Source organism: Hippocampus bargibanti, linkage group LG22 (assembly GCF_051943395.1).
Source record: "Hippocampus bargibanti isolate YZ-2025 linkage group LG22, ASM5194339v1, whole genome shotgun sequence".
Lineage (NCBI taxonomy): Eukaryota > Metazoa > Chordata > Actinopteri > Syngnathiformes > Syngnathidae > Hippocampus > Hippocampus bargibanti.
In genome coordinates this window covers 1,810,643-1,838,472 of record NC_142755.1, presented here as the reverse complement: position 1 = coordinate 1,838,472, position 27,830 = coordinate 1,810,643, and the positions used below count along the sequence as shown (strand labels likewise).

General features: G+C 39.6%; 1 protein-coding gene across 5 annotated transcripts; it reads right to left on the bottom strand.

Annotated features, from left to right (window-relative positions):
• Nucleotides 1–1,009: 1,009 nt before the first annotated feature.
• On the bottom strand, nucleotides 1,010–26,612 carry kcnc2 (potassium voltage-gated channel, Shaw-related subfamily, member 2). Of its 5 annotated transcripts, none has more exons than XM_088989017.1 (7): nucleotides 24,215–26,612; nucleotides 12,802–13,735; nucleotides 12,444–12,614; nucleotides 10,733–11,352; nucleotides 5,011–9,354; nucleotides 4,852–4,936; nucleotides 1,010–1,437 (listed from the first exon to the last, which is right to left on the bottom strand). In XM_088989017.1, exons 1-4 carry the CDS (start codon nucleotides 24,770–24,772, stop codon nucleotides 11,216–11,218), a joined length of 1,800 nt encoding a protein of 599 aa, XP_088845143.1. In that variant the 5' UTR covers nucleotides 24,773–26,612; the 3' UTR covers nucleotides 1,010–1,437; nucleotides 4,852–4,936; nucleotides 5,011–9,354; nucleotides 10,733–11,215. The 5 variants fall into 5 exon arrangements, with proteins under 5 accessions (XP_088845143.1, XP_088845145.1, XP_088845147.1 ...); XM_088989019.1 differs by having other exon boundaries at nucleotides 1,010–1,434; XM_088989021.1 differs by having other exon boundaries at nucleotides 1,012–1,437; nucleotides 5,011–9,611; nucleotides 10,733–10,831; nucleotides 24,215–26,610.
• Between the last annotated feature and the right edge of the window lie 1,218 nt (nucleotides 26,613–27,830).

Genomic DNA, 27,830 nt, shown 5'->3' with positions numbered 1-27,830 from the left:
ATGTATTTATGTATTTTTCCTTATATGTGTATTTATTTATGTATGTATGTATTGATGTGTTTATTTACATATCATATGTATAAGTATTTATTTTTGTGTGTTTATGTATTTTTGTATTTATGTATTTGTGTATGTGTGTATGTATTGATGTGTTTACGTATTTGTTTATTTACATATCATATGTATAAGTATTTATTTTTGTGTGTTTATGTATTTTTGTATTTGTGTATGGATGCATTTATTAATGTATTTATGCATTCACACCTTTATTTTTGTATCTATTTCTGTGTCTATTTATCAATGAATGTATCTATTTATCGATGTACCTATGTATCTGTTTATTTACTGACTTTTAAAATGAATTCGAAGAATCAACATTCAGAGTGCAGCAAGTTTGAGGTAAAGTTCTGCTTTACGTTTTTTGGGATATCGAAACTATCAGGAAGCGGCCCTTTTGCTTGAGAGCTGATCATCTGATGCGTTGCAATTGTTTTTTGTTTTGTTTTGATTTGTTTTATCGTTGCTAAATGGAGATGGTCTTTGATTAGCAATGTGATTTGTGTTCAAAGTTGGATCATGTGAACGCCGTTAGCGCTGGTAGCAATTAGTCAAGGGGTTATTGGAGTGTGAAGGGGAAAACATAATTTAAAAAAAAGATGGCATCTGGCATTATACTTTACTGTACACTTTGAATCAGTATTTGATGTCAATATATGTTTTCAATTCAAACAAAAAACAGAACGTTTCTCTGGATCATCTTATACTTACTTTATTCTGCATTAATTTTGTCCAGAATACATTTGGATTGGATTGGATATGCCTTTATTAGTCTCACAGTGGAGAAATTTACATTACATACATTTCAAATGTTTATTAATTTATTTTTTTCGTAAATGTAATTTTACAATTTGTTATTTTGGTTTAAAATCACGACGAATCTCTATACAGAACCCATCCAAACAAAAAATATGTTTTGACGATTCAGATTCTCTCGCTAGTGTTACACTGGCAGCCTCTAGTGGTCAAATCAAAAACATCACGGGTGTACCGTTCCAATACGACGACGCTTACTTTTAGCAGCAAAAAAATATTAATAATAATACATTTCATCTATAACCGACTTTAAAAACTCTTGATGACACTTTACAGTCACAGGATAAGTTTTTTTGCGGGTGAGCAGCGGAAGCCAGAAGCACCAATCAACTGAACGCGGAAGTGACTCAAATATAAAATTGTTTTTTCGTAATATATATTTTCCTGATACTAAATAAGGGTAAAATGTTCCGATTGGGCAAAACGTTACAGGGTTTTACAAAACTATGTGTTCCTCCCCCCCAAAAAAAATAATAAATAAAAATAAAGTAGTACTCACCATCGCTAGCCTTGTCATAATGATGAAACTCTGTACAGGTTGTCGATTTCTTCTCCCAAAAACTTCTTGGGGTATCAAACGCCAGGAAAACATACAAAAAAAGGAAATAAAAAAATCAAAACAAATACATTTGGTGTCAGCCATTTTCGTTGTCTTAAAGTGCGATGCGTAGCAATGTCCACGAGACGGCGGCAAAATTCCACCAGAAATATTCGATGTTATTCCAAATGAATTGGAACAGGAACTCTAAAGAATTAACTTTTTTGCGGGTAATTAAAGCAACAACAACCTTTTTTTTTGAAAATATGTGCTTATTTTTACTCTTCTGAACGTATTTAGGTCCTTATGGATTTCACTTAACATAAACCTTTTTAATTTAAAACAGATTCTTATCTTACAGACAGTGTATTGTCGGTGCTCAAATACCGACAATACACTGTCTGTAAGATAAGAATCTGTTTTAAATTAGATATCAAGTAGACAGGATGAACTTTTTTATTTTGAAAAGTTTGTGTTGACTTTACATATAAATATGTTTTTAAAGGCAAACTGACAGCTAAAACTATCACTATTTTCATGAGTCATCACTCGCCCGACATTGACTTCACCACACACCGGTCACGCATGAGGCAGCGGTCAAATTTTGATCTATTTTGACATTTGACAGGAATAATAACGAAAACCAAACAAGCGGAAACACTTTCCAATCTATCACAAAGCGACTTTGGACGCCCAGAGACCAGCAATTAAACGTCGTCAGCTATGCGTTTGAATCGAAAAAAAACAACCTCTTTTCAATATCCTTCAAATCGATCTTACGTAATCCTTTTCATATTGGTCGCTTGCTTTGTCGTGAGTGTTCCTTGTTGCCATGGCGCCACAAGGATGAATGGTGTTTGAAGGGCAAATGGAGGAAAAGGCAACCCCCCCCCAAAAAAAAATAATAAAAATAAAAATCTGAATTTGACGAAACAATCTCACACACACACACACACAAATGAACTGAATTTTTGCAAAGAGCCAATCTTTGATTTTCATTGTATTCTATTGATGTTAAATATATATATATATATATATATATATATATATATATATATATATATATATATATATATATATATATATATATATATATATATGTTCTTTTAGCATCATTTTTCAAGCTCATTTTAAAAAGAATGCACTTTAAAAAGCGGAAATCGTCTTCAAGGACATCCTTTTTTTCCCCTTTTTTTGCGATTGAAAAGACTATATCTAACTAAAAAGTGGATGACTGGAATGCGCCACAGTCGCCATGGCAGCGACATCAAGGCAGCTTCCATACAGTAGTTGACGTGCGAATGGAGCACTCTGGTCAACATCAAATTTTAATCACATCTTGATGTCTCTCGAAAAGTTACTTTTAATGCTAAGTTCACCATTTTGTTGCACCATGTCACCTGATAACACGGTAAACTGACCAGTGTAGTGACCGCTATGCCTGAAATTGTCTGAAAAAGTCTTTGTTATTTTATTTATTAGATTTTTTTTAAAAAGCAAATTAGATTTTTGAGTTATGTTCATTTATTTGGTTTTAATAGTGACCAATGAAATCCTGCAAAAGTTCTGAATCAACCCCTCCCAAGTCCCCTCCAAAAATAATTAGAAATTCTTTTTAATTTATAAATAATAATTAAAAAATGAAAAAAATAACATACATATCTGATGAAAACACTGACCAAAAAAACACCTAAAAAAATGTTAAAAATTAATTCCAGTGTTAAATTCCACTGCTATGCTACTGGACTGTTTAAGTACAGTAGCATACTAAGCATAACTGTTCAAAAAATATATATATATAATTCATGTCATTGCACATTGTGTACATTTTAAACATTATAATAAGGTTATGCAAATAAATAAAATAATTATTAAGTGTCTTCCTTAATGTTTTTAATGAAATAATTAACATTCTTTGAAAAGACATGGCGGAGTTGTCTCCAGTAGGATTGCACTAATAAATCTGGAAGACATTTTAAAATGATTATTTATAATAAAATATATTTTTCTCGATGTACAAAGTTATTTTCTGATGATTTTTGTCTCTATCGTGGTATTTAGCCTAGCATGCTAGCTAAAAGAATCCAGGAGCCTTGTGTGAGGGTAGCTTGCACGTGTTTGACAACTGAAAAAAAGTCATTTCTGCACGATAGCTTCATGCTAGGTGTTGATGCTTTACGAGCCTCTCTAAGTGCTTCGGAATTAACCACACGATTTAGCTAAGCAAAAATACCCACAATGCTGTTTTGTTTCTCTTTCCCTCGCCCGATATTGGCGCGAGGATGTTCGGCGCGGCCGAGTTTTCTACCTCTGAGTCACATTCCTTCCACTCTCAACCCACTCAAACGCAGACGGCGCCTTCAGCTGCGAATGTGATGCCAGTGATACATTCAGACGCCGGTAATCAAATGATGCTAATGAAACAAAGAGCCCCGCAGCGCCCCCAAGGCACCGGTTCGTCTGAGCTGATAAAAACAAACGTGTGGTGGGTGACATACTTTTCACACTCGGAGTGTTTTCATAGCCATGTCGCTATTTTAACAGACAATTTAGGGTTCAAAAGAAGTTAGCATAAACAAACGTGAAAAATTGCCCTTGGTACCTTCATTCGACATTTACTTGAAATTTGAATCCAAACCAGTTGATTTACTCTTTCAACGGGAGCCCGTAAGAGGGAGCATAGCAATCCTATTTTAGCCACGCCTCCACTACATTAAATTTAACTTTAAATGTTGGCAATTTTTTTGAAAATATCTAAAAAGAAAATATTAACAGGAATATATCAGGAACTATTAGTGCGTTTTTGTGACCATCCTGAGGGTGAACACAAGTTATGAGTACGAATTGCTGGTACACATTCAAGGACACGCGGTTCGCTGAGGCTAAATCGATTAGCTTGTAGCCAAATTGGTTTAATGCGCAGCGAGAATATGATTTATTTCAATTTTGCAATTAGATTATCCTTTTAGGACGAGAGATTTCTTTGTTGATTCGGCCATTCCCGCTCCTGAGGTTCATTCAACATTTTCTGTGTGTGTGTGTAGCTTCATGCTAACGACGCTTTTCACAGGCAAGATTTCAATTTTGTTAATATCTGTACTTGAAAAATGTGTTGATTAACGTGAAGGCAGCTAAACTAAAGACAATCAGTGTAACGCAGAAATCTTGACAAGACGTAGCCAGCGGCAACTTCACTATTTTGCTAGCTAGCTTAATAGGTGCTAACGACTACCCTCTGATTGACTGGTGTGATCTTGGCGTGTCGCCGAAAGCACCGATTGACCACATTTTCCTCCAATTGCGTCCATCTCACTCACGGACGCCGTGCTACAATCAGCTCGCGGTGGTGACGGCTAGCGCTAATTGAAAAATAACCAAACAAAATGCTACCACTTGATAAAAGCATCAGACAAAGATAGATCAGAAACAAACAAGCGCACCTGATGGACGTCGCTGATTGGTGGAGACACCAGGAAGGGGCGGGGAGACACAGGAAGGGGCGTGGCTGATATCCATGAACACAAACTGGAATACATTGAAAAACATTCAACACGACAGACAACGTCTACAAAAAAAAAAAGCAAGCGGGCGGGCTTTACCTTGACTTGACTGGCTCAATAAGACGCCGCAGGTGACACGGATGCTTCCGAGCCTTGTTAACGCTTTGTTAGCACTGTTGCTAGAGCCTAAAAGGAAACAGTTTTGCTCGTAAAAAGAACCCGATAGCAAACACAGATACCACCTCACTAGCCTGACATGTTCATCAGCTCATTCTTGATGGTGTTTAGCGCCGCTATGCCCTCTTAACCGTGACTAAAGTAAAGCTAAAAATAAATAGTTGCTAAGAGCAGTGAAAAGTCGTGATAGAGAAGCTCCATTTCTTTCTGTACGCAGCCATTTACCACCAGCACTGTTTTTGTTCACTCCTTCCTAATAATGATAATCACGGCAACCCAAAGAGCCCCTGCACTTAGCATCTCCTGCTAAACAATACCCTGGCGGGATGTCAGTGAGAGGCTCCATGTCACCGCGTGAGTAATTTCGAGTGTTAGCGTAGATTTTGGAGTACCTTGCGCGCTATGAAGCTCCACTCACGCTACCCGAGTCATATCGGGGCTCTTAACGCCTGGATCTCATTACACGGCACTTAGCGAGATTCGAATGTCGCATGGCGGTATGATCTGGTTTGCTACGGTATCGGGGAAAAAACATAGCTTAGCCGGCGTGTTTTTAATGAAAGTAGTTTTGAGATGCAAAAAAAAAACATTAACTCACCAGAAACACTAATTATAAAATACGTGATTGATGAGTCGAACTTAGCTTGCTTTGATTAGCCAATCAGAAGGCGGCAATGTTTCGACATCATCATGGGTCAGTCGGGTGGTCCCCGTTCGGGTGGTCCCCGTTCAGGTGGTCCCCGTTCGGGTGATCTTGAAATCCGATCCGCTCGAGGAACACTAACGTTGCTAATATTGGTAAATAGCGGCTTCTGAAGTCTCTGGAGCAGATTAGAGTCACATACCAACACTGAAGCTGAAACCTGATTGGACAAAAAATATTAATGTGTTAGAATTAAAGCTATGCAGAGAAAAATGTAAAAAAAATTATACAATTATGTAATAAAAAAAATTAAATGCACTTACCTGTAAATTTCCTGTTTTTATTCTTTTTTTGGGAATGCATAACCCCGCCCAAAAAATCAAACATGAATATATTAATTAAAACAAACATCCATTCATGAAAAGATACATAGTTTATGTGAATCTTTCTGTATATCCACATTGTTCTCAACCTGATATACAGTCTTTTATTTTGTTATTTTTTTTTTTAGTCTTTGACAACTTTTATTTTTTAAGCATGCACTTCCGATACAGACTCGAAACTTGAAATTGGTCCCCACGACAGAACATATAAAAGTTGGATCAAACAGCTCGACGACGTCCGGAGACTCAATAGAAGGAAATAAAAAAAATAAAAAATAAGCACAGCATTGGACGATCGCGACTTTCACAGGTGAGGGTCTTGAACAGTGAAGACACAAAAATATACATTTTCAAATCAGAAAAATATTTTTTTCCGTCCACCCGCCTGCCCAGAGTTCCATCATCGTAAAAATACACAAACGGTACTTCTTTGTCACATTCAAGAGTAAAGCAGCGTGTGAACTCCATATGGAGGATCGTAGGATCCCTCCGCCATTTTGTTTTTAAACCATCAAGTGTCTCTATTTATTTATTAAAATTATTTCTTTACATTTTTTATACATATTTTGTTAACGGAATCACAGTGTGGCTTGGCGCTTTCAGTTTCTCGGATTATTGCACATTGACCAAGGGGTGTAAGGGCCGAACTGGAACAGCGGGGGAAGGGCGGAGGGAGGGTTGAAGGACTGAAATCTGATTTTTATTTATTTTATTTTATTTTTTAAAGACAGGTAACATCCGACTTATGATCGAGTTGCGTTCCGACCAAACGGTCATATGTCATAATGGTCGTAAGTCGAAATCCATTCAAAATGTAGAATATAGACTCTTAGGCTAAATGACATGCAAACTCCGCCCCCTGTTGTGTCATCACACAGTCGATTGCTGTGCGAGTGTGAGATGCTGTCTGGCTGACCAAAATTGTCGTCCGCGTTGCCGGCCTGTTAGCGCGTTGCGGTGCCAGGCGTAGAATTGAAATAAAAAAAATAGAGTCTGGACACCTTCAAAGAAGTCCAGATGACGGCTGAAGAAACCTTTTCATCGATGGACCATTCCTGTACGACTGAGAGCTTACACAGACGTATAGTCTGGAGGTCGTGGTCGTAAGTATGGGTGGTCGTAAATAGGATGTTACCTGTATATGATTTATTTTTCCTCACAAAATACAGTGATCGTTTTGATGATGAAATTGCTTTTTTTAATTTGAAAGGGTAGAAAAAAAATCCGTCAATAAGTATTTATTATTATTATTTTAGTAACTCCAATTTTTTTGTTTTGTTTTCTTTTCTCCCAAGTTAACGTATCTACAAGCCAATGCCGGCATATCCGGATTTGGCTACGGTCATCAGCTTTGACCACATCCACAACGCAGCCCGCCAGAGTTGTCAAAGCTGTGCATGGACAGGTTTTAGATTGGTCCTAAAAATATTAGCGACGAGCAATAATTTCAAAATGTTATTTTTTTTTACTGATATTTTTGTTTTTCTTTTCAGTGTGGCCCTTATACAGCTTAATCACAAAATAGATCGGATTATTTGGAATTGCTATTGTGCAAAAGCAGCCATTCTAGAAGTCCCACTTTTATTTTTTTAAATAGATCATTTTTGCTACACATTTTATCCCCCCCCCAAAAAAAAAAACACAGTTGGATACATTTTGGAAGAATTAATTGATTTTTCTAAATTATTACAAGGGGACTTTAGCACATTTGGTTGCATTTGCAGCACTGACGCAGGGCTTGCTGTACAATGGGAGACTTCTACAATGGCGCTTGTATCACAATGGAGGTTAAAAAAAAGGGGGAAAGGGAGCTGGGGGGGGGGGGGGGGGGCTTCTCATCCCATTTCTGCACTCATTTCGAAAAGTGACGACACCCAAAGCCCATTTAACACAACCTGCCGGAAATTGGATATGCACGTACATCAATACACAGCAGAGCATTAGAAGCGACTGAAATTGACCAACATTTTAGAACACAAAAGTGCCTCGATAAAAGAAAAAAAAAAAACACGTATAGCAAGAGAGGACAAGATTTGAGTACAGTGATACCTAGGCTTACAAACTTAAATGGTTCCCAGACAGTGTGTAAGGTAAAAAGTGTGTATTCCAAGAAATAATTTCCCATAGGAAACCATTAAAGTGAGAATAATCCGTTCCCAGGTCTCCATAAAACATAATGTTCTACTTTCTAATTTTCTGTGCGGGTTATTTGCGGAGCTTGATTGATTGGAATTTTAACCTTGCAGTCTACACTGCCTTTGAACAATTAAAGTTGAATCAAGTCCAAATTTCACTGTTTTCTATCCATTTTGTCACTCTCTTTGTCGGCTGCCTGTCTCTTTAATGTTTGAGTACAGTGATACCTTGGCTTACGAACTTAATTGGAGTGTGTAATGTGAAAAGTGTGTATTCCAAAAATTAATTTCCCATAGGAAACCATTAAAATGAGAATAATTCGTTCCCAAGTCCCCATAAAACAATTTTCTACGTCTTCTTCCTTGTTTCTAATTTTACCTTGTTCCTCATCAATTGTGTTCTGTTTAGCTGGGTAGATAGCTTTTTGTATCAAGTGTGCAGATGGCTTGTGCGGGTTATTTGCGGAGCGTGATTGATGGGAATTTTAACCTTGCAGTCTACACTCTGCCTTTGAACTATCAAAGTTGAAACGAGTCCAAATGTCACTGTTTTCTATCCATTTTGTCACTCTCTCTCTGTCGGCTGCCTGTCTCTTTAATGTTTAAACCACCTCCCCTCACTGTTGCGTTCTTTACCAATCACGTGGCTTTAACCGACGACTAGGGGCGGGGAATAGAGGACCAAAATAAGCCGGCGGCCATTTTCTTGTTAGAACGGGCTCATTTGCGAACGACACATCACTCATTATGGCAGCTTCGTGTGTATCCCGAAAAATAGTTCGTATGCCAAGGTAAAATTTTCATAAATTTAACATTCGTAAACCCAAACGTTCGTAAGTCAAGGGGGTTCGTAAACCGAGGTATCACTGTATCTTGAAGGTTACCATCGGTGACTTGCAGTATTTACACATTGGCTCGTTTTGTTTATTTGTCCTCCTGCTTCGGGATTAAATGCTGTGTCATCGTCCAGTCCCATTTCTTCCGTGGGGGGGAACTTCCTCCTCCGTGTGCCTCGTCACGGGGTCTCCCTAGTGGTTTTCGCGTCCACTCGATCCTTTATTGTCCTGTAGGAGCGTCTGGAAGGCCTCCAAATGGGGACTTCCCACTGTAATTAGGTCCTCATATTGTTATACAGTCACGTCGCCGATGGATGAAACGGACATGGCGTCTTCAATTGTTGTTTTTCGATGGAGGTGATCAATAATTTAATCCGCAGACAAGGTGGAATGTTTTTTGGATGGGATTTTTTTCGATCTATGCGCAAAGAGCATCATCTGCAAGCCAGTTGCTAGGCAACCCTTTTTTTTTGCTACTTGTCATCACGGAGGAATCGGGGTGAGGTCCGAATGTGCAAACTCACACCTGTTGGGAGTAGACGGGGAATTGATGCGTATCGTTGTGGAGTAATTAATTGGATTTGCAAAGGATATTTGTGTTCAATATGCATTGTTATATTATTATTGGAAAAAATAGAATGGAAATAAGATTTTCTTTTAATAATACAATACATATTGATTGATATAATATACCCTGTAATCTGATTACATGATAAGCACTGCACTGTAGTTAATGGCTTTACCCTAAATGATGAAAAAACAATAATAATAATTAAAGATAGGTGTTAATCGTGATTTAAAAAAAAAAAAATCAGAATGTTGCTAAAATTAATTTTCGCAATCAAATTCATGGTGCCAGAATAAAGTTATAATACTCATAGGATGACATTGAAATGTTTTAAGGGGAAAATGGTTGAATAATCAATAAAATTGGAAGATTAGACAAAATAAAAAAATATATATTTAAAAAAAATCTGAGAAAATTAAAGTAAGTTCGGACCCAAAAAAAATATAATATTAATTATTCTGTAATAAATTAATAAGTAAAAAATAGTTAATACTGCAATGTACTCATCCACTGCCATTTATGAATTTATTCGGCAATTGAAAAGTTATTTGGAGCACCATTCCCGATTTTTTTTTTTTGTTTGGGTGCCGTTAAAGCACTGGTTAGACCTCTGGCAATGTTTTTTTCCTTTCCACAAGGGTGCAACATTTATCTTTTGTCCATGTTAGCGCTTGGTTACAGCTTCAGCTATTGTTAAAGCGCTATATAAACCAATATGTATGTATCGCATTGTATTTTGGACAGCTGCCCCCATTTCAAGATCAGATAACTCCAGACCCATATAACTTCGGAATTAACTCTTTTTTTCGAATGAAATAAGAGCATCTAAGCTTTATAACGCTGCATTGAATGTTTATGTTGTCCTAAAACTCAATATTCTGTGGGTCCTGGAATTTGACTGACAATGACACATGGAATGGACACATTTTTGCACATGGTCTGGCAGTGAATGAGTTAAAAGCCCGTGCTAACATATTCCAAGGCTGCCGTCTCATATTATTGAACGACGTCCATCGTTAAGAGCTAACAAAAATAAATAAAATGGTTGCAAAAGCCTCACGGGGATTGGTTCAGGTTACCTTTCTGCCAAGGCGCTGCTTTTTCCCCCCAACGCCATTAAGAAAGAACGCCACTCTCTGCTTGTGTGAAACCGGTAAACACCATCTCTTTGCAGTTATCTGAGAGTGAACAACCACATATCAAATTACTCTTCTTTCTATCGCAGATTTCGTAGAGGTGAACACAACAGCGCCACTGCTGGTCCAAACCAAGTACTGCGCTTAAGTTCGCTCTCTCGTTAGCGATACAGAAACCCCAACTGAAATGAGGTGCTTCCTTTTTTCTGTCACATGGGAGCAGATATTATATTTTCACAGTGTGTGCCCCCAAAAAAGAATACATCGAAGGGAAACTTCAAGTGACGCAGGAGGATGATAGCCAATCACGTTTAAGATTCTACAGGTGCTAGCCACAGCCATGTTGCACAGTTCAGTTTGTGATCGGATATGAGGCAGAGTAATGCAAAAAAACAGGCTAAAAAAAGTGTATCGGCGCCGTACGTCTCACAGGATGGAGGGAATCGGGGAACGGGAGCGACATAGCGGGCAGGGTGACCCGTAAGGCGAGGTGACGGGAGATAACCTCAGGGCGTTAGCGGTCACGCCTGCTATGTTGTTTAAGCTGCGTGATTTCTCGTAGCCTTCAGATGGGAGCGCGACAAAGAGGTGAAGTGGCGCGAGGACATGAACACACACAGGCCGGCAGGCAGGCAGGCAGGCATCAGAGTCCAGGACGAGTGAACCGTGGCAAGACAGGAGACAGAAGAGCAACGATCACATTGTGTATGGTGACTGCATGCGCAGATTATTGCCCGAATGGTCGCAGGTAAGTCGGAAATGAAGTGAAGAATGACAATCGGGTCAACTTTCCACTTCCTGGTTATCAACAGTTAGCAAAGAGAGGATATTTACGATAGTTTGTAAAAAAAAAAAAAGACGATTAATGGAAAAGTTCGGAAAAACGAATGGACTGAAAAACAGGTGTCAAAGGCTTAAGGGCCAGAAGTAGCCCTCAAAAATGTCAATTTTCACGATTGCTGAAGTTCGTACTGATTGCTTATGTTCGTACAAATTGCTAACGTTCGTACCGATTGCTAAAGTTCGTACCGATTGCTAAAATGTGACATTTGAGAAATCGAACAAATTGGTTGGACAAAAGCTGAAGTGATAGCCAAAACCGTCAGCCCTTGACGAACGAGGGGCTAGCTAGGACAGTTTTACTTCCGTTTGATATCAAGACGGACGGTCAATTGACGGACCGGCAACGATCAATAACTGTTGATTTGTTTCGAGCGTATGAAACCAACCCCTTCTCGGTCTCTTATTAACGGTTGTCCCGTAGACCCAAGCCGTCAATTTTCATCCGTCAAAATTTCATAACTACCCTTACAGCGACATCTTTTCATCTCACCCTAATGGAGGAAAGTTAAATATTTATACCGATCATTCCGACAGATGGCTTTTAAGAGCCATTTTAGACGGCTATGACGAAATACAATCGTACGGAACTTTGCCGTGACGGCGAGGAATCGGGTACGGTGCTCCTCAAGGTACAATTTAGTCGCAAATGATTGGATTTCCCCGTGTAGCTATGTCAGTTTGTCGTGTCATAAAGGTGCGCTCAGAGCACTAAAATTAAAGCTATTTAAACTTCCGTGAGAGTCGGGCCCATGTGGGAATGCATTGAGGCTAAAATATAAACTACTGAAATGAGGTAGTGTTTGGCACGTACCTGTTTTTCTTAAGCCTCCATCCGCAGGACAATTGTAATCGCTAGCAGCGATTAGAAAACACGTCCCACCGCTACGACGGTCCTGTTCTCGGGTACTGGACCTTCGGATGGGGACTCTTTCCTCCGAAGACATGGTCAGGTCGCTGCTACCGCCGCAGTCCGTCGATAGAACTGCGAACGGTATCACGAGGTTGTCATAACAGATGCAATTTGTCCTCCGGCGGAGTTATCTGGTCTTAGATCAAGAGACAATCGAGTTTGAAGGCGATGAAGGTACAAAGATGGAGGACTATGCGAGTGAAACATCGAGATGTCGGTTTTTCGGCGTGGTTTCTCATTCGGTCCAAAGTAGCCTTACTTGAGCGATTGCGTTCGAGTCCCCTGCCGCCTTTGACGTGGCACAGGTCACCTTGAGCGCTGTTGCAGGTGTCGGTGAGATCCGCTTTGCAGTAAGTCGGGGAGCCCCCCTGTACCGCCTGGGGGATGTGTTTCTTCCGCTTCTTGGGGAGCTTCTGCTTGGCCATAGCCAGGGAGTAGTACATCCCAAAGTTATTGACGATGACAGGCACGGGCATGGCTATCGTTAGCACTCCCGCTAAAGCGCAGAGGGCGCCCACCACCATGCCAGACCACGTCTTTGGATACATGTCGCCATACCCCAGAGTGGTCATGGTCACCACGGCCCACCAGAAGCCGATGGGTATGTTCTTGAACTTGGTGTGGAGGCTGGCCGTCGGATCGTTGGGTTTCGCGCCGATGCGTTCGGCGTAATAGATCATGGTGGCAAATATTAACACCCCGAGTGCCAGGAAGATGATAAGCAGCAGGAATTCGTTAGTGCTGGCCCGTAATGTGTGACCCAACACCCGTAGACCCACAAAGTGACGGGTGAGCTTGAAGATACGCAGGATACGAACAAAACGGACTACCCTGAGGAATCCCAACACGTCCTTGGCAGCTTTTGAGGAAAGACCGCTTAATCCTACTTCCAAGTAGAAAGGCAGGATCGCCACAAAGTCGATTATGTTCAACAGACTCTTTACAAATTCCAATTTGACCGGGCAGAAGGTGACCCGGACCAGGAACTCGATGGTGAACCAGAAGACGCAAACCCCTTCCACGTAGATCAAAGCGGGGTCGGTCTCAATCTCGTACTGCGGTCCCGGATCTGGTAGGCTGCTGTTCCGCGTCGCTTCCGTCTTGTTGACGATGGTGTGGAAGGCCTCGTGGGTCTCCAAGCAAAAGGTAGTGATGGAAACCAGGATGAAGAACAAAGACGCAAAGGCAATAAACTGCAAAGGGAAGGGAGAAGAGAAAGAATTGAGCAAGGCTTTAAGACCCGACGTCACGGTTTTCTTCGCCGCTAAGCCCCCCCCCCCTTTGCTAAATCAAGATAAATCATTGACTCCGTGTAAACACAGACACGTTTAATTAAATTGCCTCCGCTTTAAATCGCCTCCAGAGATACACGCAAGCTATTAGCAAGTATCACGCTACTTGTTGACACGAACTGCGGGAATTCATATGTAGACGCAATCTGGCCACGTCAGAGGAGTTCGGAATCGAACGAAAACTTTAAAGTTAGCTTCATTTCTTCAATCTGTCAAGCGGCTAGCTATCTATCTGGCTAGCTAACTGTTAGCGATCAATTAGCTAACTAGCTAGCTTTCTATCTATTTGAGTTATTCGGGTTGAGTGAACGCTGGCGCGGATGGCTGCCGCTGCTCACCCAAAGAAAACTTTCTTTTAAAGAGGACATTTTATGGCATAAACATCGTGAAAATGTTTTTGTCCCAGTGTGTTCACACAGTCAATAAACAAAGTCAATGTCATGCGTCAAGGGCCGATTGTGAAGCATTGCTAAATTCTTTAAAGTTTGTTTTTTGTCCGTCACTAAATCAACGTTAAAGGGAACGAGACACAACAAAGCACTTCATTACATTACGTTACGTATCTACGCCCACCCCTACCCCCACTTAAAAAAGTGACAGCCAAATCAACATTGTCTTTTAGGCATGGGGGGATGACTGATGTGTCCTTTTGTTTATTCCCGATGCTCTTCACCGCTAGCCGGGAGTCACGTCAAGGGAGGAGTGACTGCTAAACAGGTACTCAGCAGATTAAAACTGAAAACAACACGATGCTTTTTGACTCTCGGTAGGATTTAGATTTTAATTATGGAATAAAAATTTCATTTGAAGAACATACAGTAAATCAAAATCGCCATGCACACGTTTGACTGTAAAAATTGGGTATAGCTTTAGAAAAAAAACGGACGTCGTGCCGGTGAGTGCTATGGGTGTCGGCAAAAGAACATCACGAAATAATGCAACAAATAAATACATAAAAATGCAAAAATAACACACAAATATACCAATAAATAAAAAAACAAAAATACACAAATACATAAAGAATACAACAATAAATAAATAATACACACAAATAAATAAAAACACTAATAAATAACATTAATAAATCAAAACACACAAATAAGCAAATAAATAAATAAGCAAATAAATAAATAAATCACAAATTAAACAAATAAATAAATGAACATATAAGAAAATAAAAATACAAATACAAAACAAAATTAAAAATAGACAAATAAAAAAAAGAAAATACACAAATAAAAAAAACATTAAAATACACACATTAAAAAGTTTAAAATACACAAATAAAAAATACAATGCACAAATAAAAAAAATACAAAATACACAAATAAAAAAATAAACGCACATGCAAATACAAAAATAAAAATAGAAATAAAAAATGTAAAAAATATAAAAACACTAAAAATACACCAAAAATACAAAATACACAAATAAAATAAATACATACATAAATAAAAACAGGCTGGAGTATGGGTAATTTGTTTTCAAAATAGATGTACTTCAAAATTCGCAAAGTTGGAACTGGCTCAATTTTAGACACCTCCAATTTCTGCTCACCTCTCCCTCCATCTGCGTCGATGCCACGCCGGGCTCCTGTTAACATGACGACTGAAAAAAAACCGAACTAAATAAATAAATAACGGAGTGTATCTTCACCTCCCCTTTAGCCGCCACATTACCGAATGATCAATTGTACCGTGGCTCCATGGCGGTGTCGCCATCGCACGCTAACGATAATGAAGTGACATCAACACGCAAGCGCCATAAAAAAAAATAATAATAATAATAAAATGGGTGCTGAGACATTTTGAAGGCACTGAACATGGCAAAAGGATTTGCTGTTCCCCTTGTTGTCTCCCGTCGTTGTCTCCTGCTGTCCACACACACATACACACACACACACACACACACACACACACACACGCACGCACACACACACACTTCCTCATTATGCCGCCGTGCTGTAACATGACAGCAAGCTCACTGGGGGAAACACTGCTAAGCCCATATTGCTTTTGGCAGCCAATGGTATTTTATTGTATGTTAGCATTAAGCTAGCAAACAACTCACAAAATTCATTGTATTTATTTGTTTTTGTTTAATTTGGTCATTAAAAAATAAAACCGTAAATGTAAAGTGTCCTTGAGAGTTTTGAAAGCCGCTTATAAATTTAATTTATTATTATATGACAACCTCCGGGTTGGATTAAAAATAACATCTAAAACATCCCAGGGGGAGAGTATAATACCAAATATAACTCATGCGAGGCTAATTCATGTATTTCAGCAGCTCGCCATATAGCCGACAGGCGCCATTGATTCATCCCAACCGTTGACATGTTTACGCCGCGATAGCTTAGCGACACGCGTTGGCGCAACAACCATGTCGTAAAACGGTTGCTGATACAATTATTCGTCATACGTGTTCTCAAAATTGAACAAAGAAAACTCAGTGGCTGGATTTTTCATTGATTGTTCAAGCAGTCATGAGTTATTAGTCTGCTTGGAGAGGAAAGCAAAGAATTTCTGGAAACAAATACACCATTTTTAGCAACCTTGATCCTTGACATTTTTAAGTCAATACTTACCTATAAAGTCCCTTTCACAATAAGAAAAATCCCATATCGGATGCTGACAGGCCAGCTTTTTAATAAAAGACATAACCCTTTGATTTGGGGGTGCTAGGGGAGGGGTGGTGTATAAATCCGAGCTCCCAAATATAATCACATCTAAAATGACAAAGTACTTTCAGTTTAAATCACTGCCAGTTGATTAAACAAATGGTGGTGCAACACATGTAGACAGGCAATACGACAACAACCGCTTGCATTCTTTATCCTCCGCGAAGACCCGTAATATCATCACAAAATAACACAGTACTTTCAGTTTAAATCATTGGCAGATTATACAAACGCTGGTTAATGGTCTGAAACTACTTTTAGCCTCCCGTCAGGTGAAAAAGTCAATCCAAAAACAATATTATGCCCACACCAGTCGCTGACAAAGTGCACGGCAGCATCTCAACGTCTATTCAACATTTTCACTGATGAGATGAGATAGGGACGTTCCACTGTTGCTATGACGATGAGGAACGTCGAAACGGCGGCGGCGCTCTGTGACAAAAGACAGGAACGTTTCCGACAATGCCCCGCGCCGTTCGAGCCTTAGCCGAGTTGAATCTTGATGTGTTTTGACAAAGCAACAACAACATGCTAGCGGAGACTTTCCAACTGCGGGGTTTCACCACCGTGATGTCGAATTCATGCCTTGTATGTGTTTACGTAGCACGATAAAACTAGTGTCAAAATATGATACTAGTACTCTGAAAATCTTCCTCACACTTCATACTTCAGTCAATTAAAATTTGCAGTGCCCATTACGATAAACACAAAATGCATGCGTGCCATTTAGTCGAAGTAGTACAAGTAACATCCGACCAAACGGTCGTAAGTCTAAATGGTCGTAAGTCGAAATTCATTCAAAATGTTGAATAGAGTCTCATAGGCAAAATGACAGGCAAACTGGTAAGTCGGATGATACATGTATTTAGTAATAATAATACATTTAATTTCTAAGCGCCTTTCAAAACGCTCAAGGTCACTTTACAGTCACAGAATAAGTTTTTCTTTGGGTGAGCAGCGGCAGCCACACGCGCCAGCGTTCACTCAACCCGGAAGTAACTCAGATAGAAAACGAGCTAGCTAGCTAATAGATGGCTAGCTAGATAGACATATAGCTATTCAGCAAATAGATAGTCCGCTAGATAGCTAGCCAGCTATTAAGCTAATCGATAGCAAGCTTGATAGCTCATAGACTGCCAGCCAGATAGCTAGCCAGTCAGCAAGATAGCTAATATATAGCAAATAGATTGCAAATAGCTAGCTACCTAGATAGCTAGCCAAAGCAGTTCGTGATGAACGAAGAAGGATTCAAAGTACGCTAGTACAGTCGTGTGTCTGTGTGCATCATACCAATACTTTTCTCCGTCCATAAAAATAGCAGTTTGTTTTTACTACCATAAAATCAGACTAGCCTTTAGCTTAACGTTGAACTAGTGCTTTTTTTAATCTGGCGTACCTTTTTTTCTCCGGTGTCTCTTAACGTTAAAGATTATATTTATAAATGACTTCTATTTTTGGATCTGAACCGCCAGAAAATAGTTTCATATCTGCAAATGTTCAATGACAGTCGGGCGAAAAAAAGAACAACAACAAAAAAAGAGCATTAGCGCAATCATTGCATTTCTGTCTGAAACCTGATGAGATAAAAGGCCTTCGGAATGACAAGACAGCAGCCGGGAGACAACCCGAGGCAGCTTGTCATGCTCCCCAAAAAAAGGAGGCATGAAAAATAAAAGCCAAAAACAGATTCCAGACGTGGCAAAAGAGGAGAGCGAGATGAGCGAGTGACGCTAACGAACGCTGCCGCTCAGATTTCCGAACGTGGTCCGATTGCGCTTTTAAATAATACAACTAAAATGGAAAAGCGCTCATCGTCCCTGCGTCCATTAAGCTAAATCGCACTCCGCTCTGGAAGAAGTAAAAAAAAATGTCTTTAATGATTCATGAATCGGCTCCCATTTACTCTCAAACGTACTCGGCAGAATCGCGGCGCCATCGAGCTAGTGAAAACTGGAATTTATATATTTAATTTTAAACGCTCAGCTATTTAAAAAATATGAACTACTGTCGACTTTGAGGACAGGTTTCGTAATTATTTTTATGAAACGAATTCCCTGGGGACCTGTCTCGTCTTAGTTTTTCGTCGCAGAGGATAAAGACTATACACCTGCGGGATCACTTCATATAACGTAATGTCGATGGATTTTTATTGATCAAAATTCGGAAACGGCGTATTACCTTCTACGATAGGATAAATACTGAGAGCAGTCAGCTTTTCTTTTATTTTGTGTCCATTTTTTTATTGATCCAATTATCTGATTATCCATTCATTAATTCATTTATCCATTTATCAGTTTATTGATCCATTCATTTATTTATTTATCCATTTATGTATTTATTTATTATTTATGTATGTTTCTTTATGTATATATGCATCTATTCGTCCATCTATTAATTGATTTATCCATTAATTCATTTATTTATTCATTTATTGTTTATGTATCTGTGCCTATATTTATTTATGTATTTATATATATATATATATATTTATTCATTTGTCCATTTATGAATTGAGTCATTCATTGATTTATTTATTTTTCCATTTGTGTATTCATTTATTATTTATGTATCTGTTTCTATATTTATGTATTAATATATCTATTTATTTATATTTATGTATGTATTTATTTGTCCATTAATTGGTTCATCCATGTACAGTAAAGTCTCGTTATATCGATATTCTCGGGAGTCCGAAAAAATATCGATATAACCGGGACTATCGATATATCCGACCCTGTTTGCATGTAATTTTCTCCGTGCGTGCATAGAAATAGTATCGATATAACCGGGACTATCGATATATCCGATATCGATATAACGAGACTTTACTGTATTTATTTATTTATCCATCCATTTGTGCATCCATTTATTATTGATGTATGTTTCTATATTTATGTATTAATAAATATATTTATTTATTTATTAGAGAGGTGGTGTCAATATATTTCTTTTCACAGGCAATTTCGGAGTTACGGTTGCCTTTGGTGAGGGGGGTTGGGGGTGGAAAAATTTTGTTATTTACAGTACTTGAAATTACAATTTGATAATTCGGTACAGATTTCAGCAAAGGCCGTGAAAGTTGACACTTATGACTTGCTCCCGTGGGCCATATAAAACGATGTGGCGGGCCAGATTTGGCACACGCGTCTTAACTTTGACACCAATATCTTTGTTTTTATTCATCTTTTTTTAGTAGTAGTGGATATCACACCCGTGTTTCATTTAATCATCTCAAAGCTTGCACGTGAGCTCGTCTGCCCCTACGCACTAATTGTCTCTATTCTGAAGGGCTTGAAAGACAGCCCAATAAAATGCAACCTTTTCCCAGGGTCTAATCACTCCCCGCCTCGTTCGGGTGCCTTCCACTTCCAAGGCGACAGTTTTACAAGTCTTCTTGTCACCGCCGCCATTAAACATGTATGGCTAAAGTCAGTTACCAAATGAACTAAAGTGAACTCGTTTGTTACGCCGAGTTTAGCCGCAGAATTTCCGCCGTCTGGGCCGTTTTGAATTTTGTCATGCTATTTGCGATGCGTTTTTTGAAAAACGACAGCCGTGGGACCCAAATTGGGTAAGTGGGTCCTCATTCCTTGTTGAGAAATGTGACTCATCACACCCTTTTTCCCGTTGCGCTACTTCGCACTTAACGGTGAAAAATAGACCTATCAAAAATGTCATTTTATCAAACACCCACCTCGCAAAAGAAAGCATTTTTGTTTGGGTGAAGCCGGCCCGCGTGCACAGGAGCACAAATCACGTTGACAGAGGAAAGCCATAAATAGCAGGACGGTTGCGACTTAGAAACTAGCGCACCGCGCCTGGAAAAAAACAGATGAAAAGGCGCCTAGTCCGTCTTTTATATTCACCATTTCAGGCGTCCGATTGAAACCGTTTGTCATCCTTTGTGAACTTGGAAGGTGGTACAAGTCTTGCTAGCTAACATGCTAAAATAGCAATGCTGTTTCAGATGTTAATGGAAGGAAAGACAAAATGATAAGGCGTTAGCGGTGTATTCGTACAATTTGGGATTTAGATTGGCAATAAAAACCATGAAATCGAGTCTCCATTTTGATTAAGTATCATCTTGTGAATAGCGTTAGCGACGATTGTAAAATCGGAACAAGTGGTACCGCAACTTGTTTCCGCATTCATTTTTTTAAGTACAAAGGGTTAGACGCAAACAGTCAGCTTCACTGCTGGTCTCTTAACGTTCACTGGAGTAACCTAATTGATCACAAGCCATAAACAACTTCATCAATCACCGTGAGGATGAAGGAACATTAGCGGCGGTGAAATTACCCCGCGGCGAATATACAATAGCTCGTAATAACATTTCCACGGGGCGTCGAGCAAGCCGGAAAACACTTTTTCTGAAGCGACTGAAACACATACGGGATATTTTTGTCATCGGGGGTTGGGGAGGAATCAATGCGAACTGTGCGGCTGCCGCAGGAAGTGCATTAGCATCGCGGCGTGACGGCGGGTGTGGCGAGCACAAGATGCCCAGATGGCGTCAAGGCAGGTTAGCGCCTGCGTTACTGACCTCTTGTTGTCTGGCAGCCAGAGATCAAAAGTTGGAGTAGGGGAGGGGGGACACAAATAATTGTCAAGAATGAAAACATTTATAAAAATATTTATCCAAAATGTGGACATTTTTACTGTTTATCGGAACTTGCTGATTCATGGTTCATGCAATTGTGGCCTAAGCTTGAATAGTCGACTCAATTTGTCAACATTCTAAACAAAATGGACGTTGTCAGACGAAAATTAGCATGGAAGCCAAATACGGCGCACAACTTGCGGTGGTGAAATAAAGTCCTTTTTCCAGGCTAGGGAGCTAATTTTACATTTGGGAGGCAGTGCCGGAGCTGAAAGTGAGAAAACGAGAAGGACGATAGACAAGACAGTGAGCGCAAAGCCCGATGGGACGCCGTATATAGCAGAGAACGACTCCATTCATGCATACGGAGCGAGTCGCTTTTATTAACTAGCCAACAGTTTCTCGTCTCTGGCTTTTGGCGCGCAAAAAAAATCTACATGGTCACACCGGGTGTTCACACGAGTTTCTTTAGGGTAAAAAAAAAAAGGTTGTTTAGCAGGGGTGCGTAGACTTTTTCTCTTTTGAAACCATAGCTGGTTTCATCTCAGGCATTTGGCTAGCACAATGCAAAAATACGATCTTGCACCTCTGTCGGTGTCGTATGCGTGCCGTATGCTCCAACGCGCTTCATTGTCAGCGCCCTGGAAACTAACAAGCTAGCACGCTAAAGGGGGGTAACGGAGCAATAAGGCCGTCCACGGTCCAACAGGTTTCTGAAAACAATCCTGCAGACGGGTCTCAATGAAAACAAGGCGGCCGCGATGAGCAGCGCCGGTGTTGCCATGACGACCGGGAGGTAGACCCCCCCTCCACCTCCCCACCACCCCACCACCGGCTTTGGTTTTCTTCAGGCGTGCGGCAAGCGGCACCCAGACGGGTTGGATTTTTAACCTCTAAAGTGGCAGAAAGCAAGATGAGATCATAGACAGGGATGGGAAGCGGCTGTGGAGAGGGGGTGAGGTGGGATTTGCGTGGGTGAGGCACGCGAGTCGAAAGAAAAGTGCTACAGTATAGGCAGCGCCTCGACACAGATAGGGAAAATGTTATCAATTATTCTTATTACTTGGCTTTCTGTAGTTAGTTACTTATAGTTACCCATTTTTTATGTTATTGTGCGCTATGAAGGCACACCGTCAATAAACGGCCTATTTTAAAATTGTTTCCATATATCGGGCGCACCGCATTATAAGCCGCTAGACACGTGGCTGCAGTTGCGTTACGCATCCATGAGATGGAGGTCTGCTAAAGGGAATACAATACAGTCTTATAGTTTTCAAAACAGCTGTGACAAAGCGATTTACAGAAAATTTTAAATACGACGTCCAAGAAATCGGAATATTGATCAATATAGAAGGCCTATCATAAGTTATATAGCTATTTAAGTGACTAGCTATCTGTTGGCTATCTATTAGCTATATACCTGTATATGTTAGTGACATTCAGTGTATTAGCTAACTAACTATCTTTTAGCTATCTACTAGCTCGCTAGCTAGCTTTCTATTTACTTCCGCTGCTCACCCACAGAAAAAGGTATTCAGTGTATTAGCTAACTAACTATCTGGCTATATAGCTATGTAGGTGGCTGGTTATCTAGCGAGATATTTGTTGGCTATCTATTAGCTGGCTAGCTAGATATCTATTTACTTCCGGGTTGAGTCAACGCTGGCGCGTGTGGCTGCCGCTGCTCACCCACAGAAAAAAACATATCCTGTGACTGTAAAGTGACCTTGAGAGTTTTTAAAGGCATTGTCGGCTTTTGAGAAAAATATTTTGGTGTTCTATCGGCATTGTAGTGGACTATCATCCCATTTTTGTTCTTGGGTTGTTTTTTTTGGCAGTTTTGAAGGATTTTGAGTCACGGAAGTTTGAAACGTGCTAGCTGAAGATGGGGGAGGCGGCGAGCGAGAAGGAAGAGAGAAAGCAGGACGGGCTACAACAATAGAAACAGCGCGGGGGAGCCCACAAGAACACGACTGCTGGCACCAGCGCTTGTGAGCAAGTTCATTAAAGGAACAGATTTTGGTTTTTTTACGCTTTGGGCTTCAGCCTTGCCTGGAGACACAAATTCCACCATTTTCTATGCTCATTGGAACAAAGCAAATATGATCGATGAAAAATAATAAATACGAACACACAGATGCAGAGTTATAAAGTTAATTAGTTAGCCGAAAGAGGAAGTATAGCCCAACTGCAAGCAGCTCTGATTTCATCAAACCCTGAACGGTATCTTAGCAACACCTCAATTGCAGGCGGTAGAAGCTTGTCACTTATTGTCCTGGTTTGTGTCAATATTAGGCGGACTGTAAATGGTTAGCACTCGCGCAATCGAATGAGATCAATGACAAAACAAAAAGTCAGGGAAGTAGTTGACATTATGATCAGTGGTGGTTTCATACATTCAAGAAATCAAATAAAAACACAAATTTTAAGTAACTAAAATGACAATCTTAACACAAGAAAAAATCGCAATGCTATGCTAATTGTCCTCCAGTTATTTCTAAAAACTAAAATACCAAAACCAACAAAAAAGGACTAAAATAAACCATCATTTTATTTATTAACCAAATGAATAAAAAAATTCAATTAAAATCAATTTAGATTTTTAAAATCACTTATTTTATTTGGGTACCCATTCTGTTTGCAGATGAATGTTTATCAATATTTTGGGGCATATTTTTAGGTGTTTCATTATTTTGCAGACTGGTTATTAACTCCAAAATCCTGATTGTGTCTTTATATTTTAAACATGACTCAATTTAATATGTATTTTTTTAACGTTCTTAAGATGCAAAACGTGACTATCGCTGCTTCTGCTTTCAGAATTAGAATAAGTAAATAAAAAATTGATACAGTAAGTTATACATTAAAAAATACGTAAATAAAATCAAAAAAATAAATAAATATAAAATAATAATTTAAATAATTCAAATAAAATACCTGTAGAATTAAAATAAATTAAACATAAATAAGTAAATAAATAAATAAACATTGTATGTTTGGTCAACACTTACGCCTACTAATAAGAAGGGTGTCATGGCTAAAGGTTTGTTTTTGGGTTTTTAGGGTGTCAAAAAGTTTGAGAAACACTGTCGTTCCTTACCCTGGCCGCCCTGGAGGAGTAAGGGTCCTCGAATAGATTCCAAACGACCGGCTGCCACTTCCTCCACAGGCTGCCACTCCCGTCGGGGGCGACGTCCTCGATGCCGAGCCTCTTGGTCACGTCGTCGTCCTCCTGCTCGCCGGTGTCCACGTTCAGCTCGAACACGTCCAGCGCCTCCTCGGCGTCGCGGTGCTGCCGGTACGTCATCCAGCAGCACGGCTCCACGTCCGTCTCGTCGATCCCCCAAAAGGAGAGCTCCTCTTCGAACAACGGTCCGCAAACATCCGCCGGGCAGTGGAGCTTCCCGGTGCGGTAGTAGTTGAGCACGTAGGCGAACACGCCCGGGTGGCGGTCGAAGAAGTACTCGTTGGTCCGGGCGTTGTACTCGATGAAGCCGGGGACTTGTTGCAGCTGATCCAGCACCGATCCGAGGTCCGAGTCGGAGGCGAGCAGGGCCAAACGCGTCCCTGGAAGCGTTTTCAGGGTGCTTTTGTACGTCTCGTGTCTGGTTCCCCCGACGTTGAGGATTATCCTCTCGTTGTCGTCGAACTTCCCCATCGCTCGGGATCAGACATGACTCGATGGAGAAGCGGGTGCAAGTTGAAAGCGAGGCGGTGGGGTGCGCGCACACCCGCGGCTCCCCACCCCGGTCTTGGTGCTGCTCAGTCGGGGTGGTTTTTGCTCACCCGTTGGACGACCTTGTGGGTCTGAAGGAAAGGGTGGAAAAACGCACGTGTGCCCATTGTTGTGGCACCGACTGAGTCAAGACGACGGTGGCGGCGTTTACGTGCTTATCCTCCGCCCATGCCCTCCTCCAAGACGCAAGTTACCGTCACGCCCACCCACCCTCTTCAAAAAACATTTAAACCCATATCTAAATATGTAATGCAGACAGTTTTAGATTTCTAGCCTTTCAAAAGATGACTCATCCATCAGCCATTTTCCTGTTGGATATCGCTTTGGAGCAATCGACGACAACAAAAAAAGCATCTTTCTCAAATCGAAGAACAATTTAAACAAGCGTGTTATACTGAATACAATTAAGTCACTCAATATGAGCTTGTAATATCGTAGCTGTCCACAAGAGGGTGCTAGCTCCAAGTAAAAAAAAACCCTCATACCACCGTAAAAACGCCAATGATTAACATGTAATCGTCATCAACACCTGTTGTAAATCCTTGAAGTTCTCTCATCGTTCCACAAGGGGGTGCCAAGTCGCCGCAAAGACAACGTCATTTACTGACGTATCACCACAGGTGTGTGTTAACACAGGTGTGTGTAGCCCGTTTTGGGGAGTGCTAATTGACCATTTAAATGAATCTAACCTCCGAAATTCGATGTATTACATTTTATTGACGTTTTTGTTAACATTCTACGTTTCTAATGGGGAAGGGGGAAAGTGACATTAAGTTTGAGCAGAATTCACAAAGGGAAACCTTTAATTACACGCATCGTTTGTGAAACGGCCATCTCAGAGTAATCTAATTACTCATTACTTTGTTGTGATTACATTTGGACAGATTGAAATTAATCAATACTTCTAATCAGGAGAGCCAATTTTGGACTATGTTGAATCGTGTTATGAACGGAATATGCTAGAAAGATTTCACGTTGGAAAACTTTACGCGCTAACAATCCAGATGGAAAATTACTTTGAAAGGTCAAAGGAAAAAATACACAAAATGGAGAAATCCCACCGGTGTGACCTGGACTGACTTTGTAGTTACTCTTGGAACTGCCGCATTATTTAGACCAAGGGACCACTGCGGGGTTAAAAAATAAAAAGTGCATTCGGGTTGTATTACTCATTTTTCCGAGACGTGCCGCCGTCGCCGCCCAATTCCATTTCAAGCGTCCCCTTTTGGTGGCGGCGTAAATTGGTCTGTTCAGTGATTGACTAATGAGATCATTCATCACGTCGAGTGAAGGCTGCGAGCCAAGAAACGGACTCCCAAGTGCGCTCGGGCTGACGGGAAGAGGCAAATAAAATAGATTCAAGGTGACCTGAACTTAAATATCCCATTCGACTCAACTTGGAATTCCAAAGACCCTTTTGGAGCAACCGTAATGTTGTTGAAAAAAGAACCCGGACTGAAACCCCACCCCCACCTATATCGTTGCGATATCTTCCCTCTAAAAACAGACTCGCCCGAGTGCTGATGTTAATCAGGAATTGCAGTACAACAACATTTGGTCGGAAAGAAGACATTTTGGGAGAAAACGTTTTTCTACCACTCTGTGAGCTTCCATGATAGGTCCCGGAAGGGAACTGACCTCCTGGTATTGGGTGTGAGAAAATAAAAATCATGCAAGTTGAGTTATTAGTTGGTCATTTTAGTTAAAGTTAAAAAGAAACTAGTAATTCATCCAATAAGAGACAATGACATATGCTATCTCATACCTGGTAAGGTGGAATGATCCGGCTCCGGAGTTTGATGTCCTCGAAACGTGACCCTTTCTAAAGTGTCTAGATTGGAAGATGAAGTTATGATGGAGCGTGACACCTTCGTCTTGCCTTGAGAACTCCGACATTTTATTGAATGGAATATTTTTCATTTTGGAGGACGTGAAGAAAATGTATATATATTTTGAACAGTGACTGCACTTCAACTAGTGTTCCTAAAAGCACCCAGCATAATAAAACAAGACATTAAAATGCACAATTAAAAGGAAATCCCATTAAAAGGAAATCCCATTGGAGGAAACCTGAGCTGATTTCCTTAATGGAGAAGCTACTTTGCGACCAATCCCACAATTTTCTTTCCATGCCGCAATGACGGGAAGTCATTAATAAATGGCGCATATCGAATTACGAATTGCTTCATTTCACCCGGCAGATACTTCATCTAATTAGGTCACGTTTTCCAATCATGTTGGTGGGATACGATGCGTGCTCACCCTGTTAAATATTATATAAAATAAATACCGCCGCACACATATGACGGTGAGCAACTTGATGAGACGAAAAATGTATTTGGCACAACAAGATGAGGGCAGATGATAAGAATCTTTTACCTACCGGACTGGATATGGAGTTATTGTGTTACTGTGGCGCCATCTATAGGACACAATGGAAACTTTCATCCAATGTATATACTGTGGATAGTGTATACAGTACAGTATATATATATATATATATATATATATATATATATATATATATATATATATATATATATATAATATATATAAAAAATATAGATATACATTTAAATATATGTATATGCATATATTTAAAAATATATGGACAGTAATTTTAACAAATATATGAAAAAAATATGAAAGATATAGTAATAAAACTAAAATAATATCTGCCTATATGTTAAAAAAACAAAAAAAATATGTATATGCAGGTATTTAAAAAAATGGATATATACTTATATTATATATATTTAATGATTGTTCATATATTTTCAAAAACAGATTTAAAATTATTTTAAAATTTATATTTAAATATATATTTACATTTAAATATGTACTTTCATATATAAAAAATATATGAAAAATATATATAGTCAAAAAACAAAAAAATATATATAAATATATATAAAAATATATATAAATAAATATAAGTATATATAAATATAAGTTACAAATTATTAAAAAAATATATGTA